This window comes from Lepus europaeus, chromosome 12 (genome assembly GCF_033115175.1).
Source record: "Lepus europaeus isolate LE1 chromosome 12, mLepTim1.pri, whole genome shotgun sequence".
NCBI classification, from domain to species: Eukaryota; Metazoa; Chordata; class Mammalia; order Lagomorpha; family Leporidae; genus Lepus; species Lepus europaeus.
In genome coordinates, this window is record NC_084838.1 from 47,592,222 (window position 1) to 47,604,339 (window position 12,118).

General features: G+C 43.4%; 1 protein-coding gene across 3 annotated transcripts in view; it reads right to left on the reverse strand.

Moving 5' to 3' along the window:
* The window catches only part of TEK (TEK receptor tyrosine kinase), a 128,531-nt gene that overhangs the window by 45,839 nt on the left and 70,574 nt on the right, over window positions 1–12,118 (reverse strand). For 2 of the 3 annotated variants that reach the window (XM_062208122.1, XM_062208121.1), the window contains exons 5-6: window positions 6,619–6,750; window positions 6,039–6,179 (exon numbers count right to left, since the gene is read on the reverse strand). In XM_062208122.1, the coding sequence (XP_062064106.1) occupies window positions 6,039–6,179; window positions 6,619–6,750 (273 nt within the window). Of the gene's footprint in view, window positions 1–3,715; window positions 3,845–6,038; window positions 6,180–6,618; window positions 6,751–12,118 lie in introns of all 3 variants that reach the window. The other variant, XM_062208120.1, reaches the window with a different exon arrangement.

Below are 12,118 nucleotides of genomic sequence, written 5' to 3' on the forward strand. Positions count from 1 at the left end.
ACCTCCACCTTGCTGTTCAGTCTCCCTGTTGGTTTCTATGGTAATTATTACAAAAACAAACAAAATGTAACCAGTTCTTCTTCCACTCAGCAAACAACCCCACAGTCCTGCAGAGCCAAAGCATTATCCTCAGTTTGGGTATGTGAAACATGGCTCCGGCATTGGAAAGTCAGCAAGTAGCACACAATAGGCAAGGGCCGATTTAAATTATTCACATTTACATAAAAAAGTGAGGTGTGGCATAACTCCCCTCGACTGGTTTCAAATAGTCAAATCAAAAATGTTGTTGGTAGGTGCCAGTCGTCAGGTGAATGAATTAACAAAATGTGACACACACACACACACACTAGAATATCCTTCAGCCATTAAGAAGAATGAAATATTTTTAAAAGCATGAAATTCTATCATTTACAGCAAAATGGTTGGAACTGGAGGACATGATGTTCAGTGAAACAAGCCAGACACAAAAAGATGTATACCACATATTCTCCCTTATATGTGTGAGCTGCAATAAAAAGAGAGAAGGATGGAAGGAAGGAAAAAAAGGAAGGTAGACGGATGGATGGATGGACGGATGTTGCTGCCAATACTGAAAGGAGAAAAAACTTCCCTGGTTCTAACAAAGGTAATAGTATCAGAATTTCTTGCCTAACATCTACATAATAGAAAATGAGTAATTCCAGGGTCCGGCACTGTGACTCACTTGGTTAATCCTCCACCCATGGTGCCAGCATCCCATATTGGTGCTAGGTTCTAGTCCCAGTTGCTCCTCTTCCAGGCCAGCTCTCTGCTGTGGCCCAGGAGGGCAGTGGAGGATGGCCCAAGTGCTTGGGCCCCTGCACCTGCATGGGAGACCAGGAAGGAGCACCTAGCTCCTGGCTTTGGATCAGCACAGCACCAGCCGTAACGGCCATTTGGGGAGTGAACGAACAGAAGGAAGACCTTTCTCTCTCTTTCTCTAACTCTACCTGTCAAATAAATAAAAAAATGAATAATTCTGAAATAGGACAGTTTGATTCTTTTTTTTTTTTTTTTTTGACAGGCAGAGTGGACAGTGAGAGAGAGAGACAGAGAGAAAGGTCTTCCTTTTTTGCCGTTGGTTCACCCTCCAATGGCCGCCGCGGTTGGCGCGCTGTGGCCGGCGCACCGCGCTGATCCGATGGCAGGAGCCAGGGGCTTCTCCTGGTCTCCCATGGGGTGCAGGACCCAAGCACTTGGGCCATCCTCCACTGCACTCCCTGGCCACAGCAGAGAGCTGGCCTGGAAGAGGGGCAACTGGGACAGAATCCGGTGCCCCGACCGGGACTAGAACCTGGTGTGCCGGCGCCGCAAGGTGGAGGATTAGCCTAGTGAGCCGCGGCGCCGGCCGACAGTTTGATTCTTAAATGTAGAGTCTTCAAGACCCTCAGACCACTTATAGTTAAACATGGGTTGTGGTCAAAATGTAGCCAACACCTAAATGTGTAGGAGATAGAAATGCCCCGAGGGCAGCACTTACATGCAGGTTTTCCATATTAGTAGTGGGAAGAAGGGAGGTCAAGATAAACACAGCAATGCTGTTGTTCTACCCTGATAGTTGTGCTATTTCTCAGGCCTACAGTGAAGTGGATAAAGTGTGTGGAGCAGGAGGGAAAGAGGTATAAAAATTATGAACATGATTCCTTGATAAATCTGTCAACTTGGAGAAATTACAGTTAGAAAAATTACCAAACATTTTTTAGCCTAAATAGCTTTTCCAGTAGGAACAGCAAACACATGCTTTAACATGCTCACTGTCCTTCAGTGTCCCCTTGCATTTTCTCAAGTCAGATGGGAGTCAAGGTGAAATGCTGAGGTAGCGTGGAAGAGCAAAGAGGGGGCTGCTCTCTGAAAGCACAGGACCCAGTGAGACCGTGGTAAGCCCGTCTCAGGTTCTCCCAATCAGAATACACACCTTCCGCAGCATCAGTTGTAGAACAGAAAGGAAGAAGTAAAACATTCTTAAATTTGACAGCTGCCTGTTTTCAATCCAACCCCTTGGGAGACCCAACACATTTCCTTCCCTTCATAGCCGCTCGCAGGTTGCTGCCCTCATAGCAAAGTCCAAACATGAGGAAAGACAAGAAAGCATAAAGCAGCAAAGCCTAAAGCCTCTAAGGTACAGACACCTGTTACCCCTGTCCACCTCTCCATATTTGTTCTCATTTTAAAAACTAACAAAGACTACAGCTGCCTTAGACTATGGATATCACTGGACATATGACTGAAAAATTAACTTCTATTTATTACTTTTAAAACATGAAAATACATAAAAGTATGCTTATGCCAATTTTTAAAAGTATTCTAGGGCAGGGGTTAGCAAACTTTTTTCTGTCAAGAAAGCAATTATTTCCAGCTTTGCAATGCCATGTGATCACTACAATGCCAAGTGATCACTACAATCCTGTTCATACATAGTACAAAAGTGGCCAGATAATAAATGGGGTGGGAGAAGTGTCTTCAAATGTTCATGGAAATGCATATGAGAAAACAATGCATGAATTTCCAAAAATTTTTCACCAAAATAAGTTATCTTTTAATTCCTTTTCCATGAACCTTTTGAATACCCTTATGTTATAAATGAATTGGCATAGCTGTGTTGCAATAAACTTTTTAGATAGTGGGCAATGAGCATGAATGAAAGACTGATACGTAATAACACAACATAATACACCTCAAAGAAAGGCATAAGAGAAATAAGCAAGACACAAAAGACCACATATTACATGATCGCATTTATAGCATACAAACTGTCAGGAAGAGGCAAGTCTACAGAGGCAGCAAGTCAAAGTTTGCCAGAGACCGGGGGGAGGGCAAAATGGGAGTGACTGCCAGTGGCATGAGGTTTCTCTTGCTTTGATAACAAACATTCCAAAACTAAGTGATAGTAGTGATTGCATGACTCTATACTAAAAACTACTGAGTTGCACATTATAAAACAGTGAACATTATAGAATAAAGTTATATCACAATAAAGCTATTTAAAAATAGTAGGGAAAATTTGGTCAGTGGGTCAGAGTTTGCCGGCTTCTGCTCTAGGGTAATTTCTTAACTAAAATTACAAGTGTACTTCAGAAACTTCATTCTATAGTAGAATTAAAAGTAAATTGATTCTGAGGCAAAAAAAAGTTTTGAAATTCGTTACATAGCCTTCTCATAGCCTGCATTTTTGCAGAGTTTTTGAAGCTCCCTTATATGCATGGATTTCAAAATTGTTGCATGAAAAGAAGCTTATCTTTTAACTCCACTTTCCATGAACTATTTCAAATATGCTTTTGTTTAAAATTTCACTTTGAGCATAATCTTTCCTACTTAATTCTTTTTATCTCTTTAAAGATATTCCTTCTCTAAATCCCTCCAAAGTAGCCCTGTTATACATATCTAATCCAAGGAAAAGTCTGGTCCTAGAGCAGAGAGAAAAGGTAGGCAGAGGTCACGGTTGGTCAGTCATCACCCAAGGCATAACAAAGAGCATGTGGTTTATTCCTAGTAGAAGGAGAATCACCCTAATAGGAGGGTCTACCCATAGAAAAGATCTAGAACATTGACCTTCATGGGATTTTTGATGAATTATTCCCAACTTCTGGAGGCCCACGGAAATGGCTTGAAGAGTAGGGATACCGGGGCAAGAATGACCCCAGCAAAGCTGGGTTCAGCTGCTGAGCATGGCCCAGACTACAGTGTTACCTTGCTTTACCTTCTCTCTCACACTGGAGCCCTTGCCATCCCGGAGAGCAGAGGCATCCCTGGAACCGATCACACACCTCCCCATTGTTGCAACTGCACCTCAGCTTACAATCTGGCCCGTAATAACCAGGGTGGCATGCTGCAAACAGACAGAAACCAGTGTAAATACAAGGAAGTGAGGGAATGAAGGCTGCATAGAGAGCTCACGCTGGTTTTCTCTCCAGGCTCTTAACCTTGCCGGTTCTCACGTAGGCAGTATGCGGTTTATCTAAATGCCAGGAACTCAAAAGGATAGGAGTTCTGCTTTCAGAAGATGTGAAGGAGCTGCTACCAAGCCAACCTTCTCATGGACACAGCTACATTAGAAACAACTGCTGAAAATATTGAAGAGTAGTGTGAAGGGGAACAAAAAAAACAACCAACAACAAAACCACCAGATAGTTCTGGAGGGAAACTGAAATTCTGGAGATAAGAATGATATATTTCACTTTTCAGCTTTTAGCCTAATGGTTAGATAAAGCGGATACTATGTGGGGAGGCTGCAACTCCGAAGAAAGTCCATAACCTTACTGGCCTGGAAGGCCAGAGGACAGAACTGGAGCCACCAGAGCCACTGGGAATTGAGAGGGAAAACCCAGACAAAGAATAAGAGACCAAGAAGTCTCAAGTATTTAGCTGACCCTTGAACTATTCATGCTCAATGCAGCTTCAAAGCATAGCTAAAGATAAAATAATTCCCCTGGGCTTGACCTGTTGCCTCAGAGTTTTCAGTTTGAGTCCTACCAAAGCAATTGTCTGCTAAAATACAACAAAGCAAAACTCAACATTCCTCAAAGGAACATATCACACTCCTGAGTCCCCACAATGTAACATTTATGATGTCCAAATATGATCCCAGATTATTCACCATAAGGAAAATTAAAATTGTGACCCATTCTTAAGAGAAAATAAAACCAACAGCCTGACCATGATGACCCAGATGTTGGAAATTGTAGACAAAAATTTTAAATCAATAATAACTATGCTCAGTGAGATAAAAGAAAACACAAAAATATGAAATGAGAAATTTCAGAGAAATGAAAGAGATTAAAAAAAATAGAACTGAAAAACATCTGAAATAAAAATATCATTATATGGACTTAATAACAGAATCAAGATAACAAAAGAATCAATGAACTTATATCTGTATCACTAGATACATATCCAGTCTGAAGAACAGAGGTAGAAGATGATTTAAAGAAAATGATTTGAGACACAAGGACCTACAGGAGAGTATCTAAAGTTCTAACATGCATTGTAATAGGAGGTCAAGGGGCTAGCGTGTGGCACAGTGCGTTGGGCTTACACCTGCAACACCGACATCAGGACTGGTTCAAGTCCCAGCTGCTCCATTTCTGACCCAGCTCCCTGCTAATGTGCCTGGGAAAGTAGCAGAAGATGGCCCAAGTACTTAGGCCCCTGTCACCCAGGTGCGGAGTCCCTGATGGAATTCCAGCTCCTGGCTTTAGCATGGCCCCACCCTGGCTGTGGCAGCCATTTGGAAAATGAACCAGCAGATGAAACATCGCTATCTCTTCCTCTCTCTGTAACTCTGCTTATCAAATAAAATAAGTCTTAGTATAAGGAAAAAAATAGGAAGTGAGAGAAGGAGTGGACAGAAAATAGAAAAAATGTTTGAAGAAATAATGGCAGGGACTGGTGCTGTGGCGTAGTGAGTAAAGCCATTGCCTGCAGTGTTGGCATCCCATATGGGTGCCAGTTCGAGTCCCGGCTGCTCCACTTCCAATCCAGCTCTCTGCTATGGCCTGGGAAAGAAGATGGCCCAAGTCCTTGGGCCCCTGCACCTGCGTGGGAAACCTGGAAGAAGCTCTTGGCTCCTGGCTTTGAATTGGCGCAGCTCTGGCTATTGTGGCCAACTGGAGAGTGAACCAGCAGATGGAAGACATCTCTCTCTCTGCCTCTCCTTCTCACTCTGTGTAACTCTGAATTTCAAATAAATAAATCAATCTTTAAAAAAAAAAAAAGAAAGAACCCCCAAGTGGTTGAAAATTCTACATTCAATAATTTCATAAATTCCAAGCAAAATAAATACAAAGACAATTAAACCTAGGCACGTCATGATCAAATTGCTGCAAACTAAAGCTCAACAGAATTTAAAATGTTAGTCTTTCTGTTCTTCTTTCCAATTTTTATTTTATTGCATCTGTGATTCAAAACCCTGTAACCTAGCAGCAGGCAGCTGACTCAGATGTCCAGGTGTATCCTACACTGCAATTCCCAGCAAACTGGACATCCTTTGTCATCTGCTGTTCAAGGCTGCGACTGGTGCCTACCTTCATTGCACTGCAGACCCTTCCAGCCTGTGGCACAGGAGCATCCATAGGGGTCCGGGAGACAGAACACATAGGACTTGCATCCCTCTGGTCCGCTACACCTTTCTTTACAAGTCCTGCCAAATGTGTGCAGTTCGCAAGCTTTGGGAAGAAAAAGAGTTGATTCAGAGTTAAACGTGCAATCCCTTAAAATGTATCATTCTTCTTGTATAAGATCTCTTTTAGATTGGTGAACATGGGAAAATTAGTCTCATCTTAGCTGCAGCTCAGGCATGATGAAGGCCCCTTTATGGCCCATTCTGCAATGAAACTACCCCTAGACAGAGAGCATCAGGGCCACCACTCACAGAAATCCAGGTTGTGCACTGCACATTCACATCATATCATAGATTATATATTTATTGTAACTTTCCAGTGGATGGCAATAGAGAACCTTTAGGAAAAGGCACTTTTTTCCTAATTCATGTGAAGGTACTGTATGGCTTAACAGAGGTCATTTAGCTTCCATTCTCATCCAAGTCCAGATCCAGGAGTGATGACTTTAAATTCACGGCTTACCCATCGTGCACTCTGGACTTACCCTTCTCACATGTCCTCCCCATAAAGCCAGGGGGGCAAATGCATTCTCCAGTATCTTCATGGCAGACACCATTGTTCATGCAAGCAGTACAGAGGCGGTTACAGTCAGGTCCCCACTTCTGAGCCTCGCATCCTTGTGTTAAGGAAAACAAGGCTGCGGTGAGTAAAGCACATCCCTCAACCAGTCTTGATTGAACACTTATTACATGGCTGTCTTTTTAATGGTGAGTGAAGGTAAAATACACCTTCTGCCCTTTGAAAGCTAATAATCTACTATGAGAGACAGATATGCAAGTAAAAACTTATGATAGCAACAAAAATATGGCTGTGCCCTAGTCCTGTCTTCAGGATGGAAGAGGGCATAAAGGGAAATGACCTGAGGGGCAAAGGAGGAGGACTGGGGAACACGCTTCAGGCAAGGGTGAGGCATGGGAATATGGCACAGCAGGTTCAGGCGGCTGCAGGTATGGTTAGGGATTGGAACAGTGGCACGCTCACCCTCTGGGACTCAGAATTGCAAACCCCAGACCATCTCCCACCCCCATTCCTGCCATTTACTGAATGAGAAACTCTGAAAGTGTCCTAGCAATCTATGTTTAACAAGCCCTCCAGCTTATTGTGATGCCGGCTATAGTTTGAGAATCTTCAACTTGGGAAAATGCAGGACGAAGAATGTGGCCAAAAATGCACACACGAGCTAATAGAATCACAAGTTTTTCAGCTGGAAAGGGCAACAGATGTGAAACAAGATCTACAAAACCTAAAGTTGAAATGATTAAAAGCCTTCTAGGTGGCTGGCGCCGTGGCTCAATAGGCTAATCCTCCACCTGCGGCGCCAGCACACCGGTTCTAGTCCCGGTCTGGGTGCCAGATTCTGTCCCAATTGCCCCTCTTCCAGTCCAGCTCTCTGCTGTGGCCCGGGAGTGCAGTGGAGGATGGCCCAAGTGCTTGGGCCCTGCACCCGCATGGGAGACCAGGAGAAGCACCTGGCTCCTGCCTTCGGATCAGCGCGATGCGCCGGCCACAGTGGCCATTGGGGGGTGAGCCAATGGCAAAGGAAGTCCTTTCTTTCTGTCTCTCTCTGTCTAACGCCATGAACAGGAGTGTCAAATTGTTAAGTCAGCAACAGGAGTCACTGTGTACTTACAACCCATGCGGGATCTGTCCCTAATGTGTCGTCTAAAGCCAAGTGATGCTATGACTGGTACTGAAACAGTATTTTTATACTTTGCATTACTGTGTGGGCGCAGAATGATGAGGTCTTTGCTAATTATATACTGAAGTGATCTTCTGTATATAAAGAGAATTGGAAATAAAAAAAAAACAAAAACAAAAAACAACCTGGTGTTAAAATGGAAATGGCATAGAAAATTAATTATTTTGAAAAAAAAATTATGTAGGATCTCTGTCTTTAATGTGCTGTACATTGCTATTTAATGCTATAATTAGTAATCCAATGGTAGTTTTTTCACTTGATGTTGCTATATGGGCAAAATGTTGAAACCTTTACCTAATATATACTAAATTGATCTTCTGTATACAAAGAGAATTGAAAATGAATCTTTACATGAATGGAAGGGGAAAGGGAGCGGGAGGGGGGAGGGTTGCGGGCGGGAGGGAAGTTATGGGAGGGGGGAAGCCATTGTAACCCACAAGCTATACTTTGGAAATTTATATTCATTAAATAAAAGTTTAATAAAAAAAAAAAGCCTTCTAGGTTCCTACTTCCTGGCTACTTCTCTAGGACCTGATGATTTTTAGGTTGTTAAGAGCTAGGTCCATGGATACCTTCTAATATAAGAAAGACCCTAAGAGGTTGAGAGGACCATTTGTAGTCAGGAATTCAGCTGCATCTCTAACTGAAGGAACGGGTGTCTCTGTCCCTGAGTGTTATTCTCACAGTGTCAAGCTTGGACCTGTGCCCACTGCTGATGTAACCATGTAATTTATTTGGCAAGAAGTCCTGGTTATCAGTATGTTCTACTAAAATAATCAGGAAGATTAGCAACACAGACCATTTCTTACAGTCTTCCACTTTATAAAGCTGAAAAATGTTGAAAAGCTACCACTCACAATCCTTAATATAAACGGGGAAAGAGATCCTGCACAATTAATGATTGTTTTCAGAGCCAGACCACAGGGTGTCTGCATATACTGCAAACTGATGGCAGTGTAGATGAAAATGGGCTCCCTGTTACATTCAGCTGTGTTCTCTAAGCCCTGTACCTAGCTGGAGACCTATCCCAGCCCAGGAAAAAGAGAAAAATAAAGATCTAGGGAATAATAGGGGTGACCCCTTGGAGATGGTGAACTCAGGTAAAGAACATTTGATAAGGCAACAAGTATATAGTCAAGGGAGTCTGCTTTCTCTCTCCCAGAATCCCTTGTACTCTTGCTTTGCAATCCTGCAGATTGGTTCCTACAAATAAAGACAGTAAGAACGAGCAGAGTCGGCCAGCACCGAGGCTCAATAGGCTAATCCTCCACCTGCAGCACTGGCACACCGGGTTCTAGTCCTGGTAGGGGCACTGGATTCTGTCCCGGTTGCCCCTCTTCCAGTCCAGCTCTCTGCTGTGGCCAGGGAGTGCAGTGGAGGATGGCCCAAGTGCCTGGGCCCTGCACCCCATGGGAGACCAGGAGAAGCACCTGGCTCCTAGCTTCAGATCAGCACGGTGCACCGGCCGCAGGGGCCATTGGAGAGTGAACCAACGGTAAAGGAAGACCTTTCTCTCTGTCTCTCTCTCTCTCTCACTGTCCACTCTGCCTGTCAAAAAAAAAAAGAAAGAAAGAAAGAAATAAGCAGAGTCATTCTGCCATTAACAAGGTGATGACCCCAGAATACATCATCAACATTCACGAGCAAATCCATGGAGTGGGCTTCAGGAAGCACACCTCTCAGTCACTCACATAGGACTCCAGATGTACGCATTGATATTGTGTCCAACAAAGCTCTCTAGACTAGGTTTGGTTGTACAGAGAACACAAGGAGGATGAAGATTCACTATATAAGCCCTGTGCTTTGGTTATCCAGGTACCTATTACCACATTCAAAACTCTACGAACAGAGGTGGAAATTTGGCACAGCGGTTAAAAATGCCACTTGGGACACCCAACTCCCATATCAGAGTGCCTGGGTTTGAGTCCTAGCTCTGCTTCTCATTCCAGCTTCCTGCTAGGGCACCCTGGGAAGCAGCATGTAATAGCTCAAGCAGTCATGTCCCTGCCAGCCATGTGGGAGATTCAGATGGAGTTCGTGGCTTCTGGCAATCTGGGGAGTGAACCAGCAGATCTAAGTTCTGTCTCTCCCTGCCTCTCAAATCAAAATAAATTTATGGGCAGTCAATGTAGGTGACAGCTAACTACTGATCGTCACAGTTAAGTTTTTTAAAAGTATGCAATTAAGCATCTGCTATATCCACAAAAATCAAATAATTTTGTGTCTTAAGAAATCATACATTTGGGACCAGGAGTGAGGCATAGTAGGTAGAAATGCCACCTGAGATGTCAGCTTCCCATATGGGCACTGGTTCATGTCCCAACTGCTCTACTTCCAATCCAGCTCCTTGCTAATGCACTTGGGAAGATGCTGCAGAAGATGGCCCAAGTGCTTGAGCCCCTGGCACCCAGGTGGGAGACCTGGAAGAAGCTACTGGCTCCCAACATCAGCCAGACCCAGTTCTGGCCATTGCAGATATTTGGGCAGTGAACCAGTTGACAGAAGATCTCTCTCTAACTGTATCTCTGTAACTGTCTCTCTCTGCCTTTCAAATAAATAAATGTTAAAAAATAAAGAAATCATATTCAGGGCCACTGTTATGGTATGGTGGGTGAAGCCACTGCCTGTAACACTGTCATGTCACATGGGCACCAGTTCATGTCCTGAATGCTCCACTTGTGATCCAGTTCTATGATAATGGCCTGGGAAGGGCAGCAGAGCATGGCCCAAGTGCTTGGGCCCTGCCACCCACTTGGAGACTCAAATGAAGGTCCTGGCTTTGGCCTGGCTCAGCTCTGGCTGTTGCAACATCTGGGGAGTCAACCAACAAACAGATGCGCTCTCTCTCTCTTCCCCTCCCCCTCTCTCTGTATAACTCTGTTAAAAGATTTATCTATTTGAAAGGCAAAGAAAGAAAATTAAAAAGACCATATATTCATGGTATACAGACCAAAATTCAAAATTGTGAGAAATCTTTTCTCAGGAAGTGAATTTAAACTTAAAGAGATTCTATAAAAATAGCCAATGTGATTTTTTAACACAAATGTTTTAAGTAGGATAACTGCACAAATATTTAAGCTGTGTTTCATTTCTTACTAAACATCCAAGAACTCAGACTGGGAAAAAGTATTCCTAAATGAGATGATTGTGGCCTAAATCAAACTTTCTTATAATAATTTTAGATATTAGCAGTGCTTCTCATGTGATTTCATCAAAACACTCCTGACAGCAAAGGGGAACGAACACATCTCCTAACAATCCAAAAAGACAATGTAGAAATCGGAGTGTGTTGAAAGTCTTGTGCTCTATCTTAAAAGTTCAGGAGGAAAACAATAGTTTGGGGGATTTTAAACTGTAGTCTACACTAAGTCATGTTTGTTTTGACTGTTTTATAAAAATTTAAAGCTTTAAGCCTTTTATCACTGTGATATTGTGGTAAGTGCATGGTTCCTGGCACACAGATCCTAAGAGTCAGAACCTCCAGACTGATGAGTGTGTCTTTAATATGCTAATGACGTGACTGGTGGTCAGGCAGCCTCCGCACTGGGGTTAGTCATCAGTAAGAGGCAAGATTAGTGGGTTCAGATTTTCAGTTTCACCCCCAGTCTCTGAGGAGGGGATGAGGGCTAAATATTGAGTTGATCATCAATGCCAATGACTTAACCATGCTATATAATGTCTTCTCCATAACCCTCCCACCAAAGGACATGGTTCAGAGAACTGCTGGACTGCTGGACCCATGGGGGCTCCTAGAGGGTGGTGCACCTGTAAAGGACATGCAAGCTTTGCACCCCCACACCCATACCTTCCCTATGCAGCTCCTACCGCGGGCTGTTCCATAGCCTTTCTGATACTCCCTATAATAAATCAATAAACCTGGAATCCCCTATTTATAATTGATTGGTCATAAGCACATGTCACATCTGGGGCTTATAACTGGCATCTGGAGGGGTGGGGGGAATGGAGTGGGACTGAGCTTTTAGTCTATGATCTATGGGATCTTTGCTATCTCCAAGTAGACAGAATTGAGTTAAATTCTAAGACACCCAGCTGATGTCCATCAGAGAACTGCTGTGTGTGTGTGTGTGAGAGAGAGAGAGAAAACCAACATATCTGGTGTCATTAGTGTTCTGTTGAGAGTAAAGAGTGGAAAAAACACATAGCTGTTTTCTTATCTCAACAATCACATCAGCATCTGATATTCCTGGTGTTCCTAGAAAATGTATCCCATTTGCTCTGGACTCTGAGTTCTCCGGCATAAGGTTCTATGTTTGATTGGAGAGGA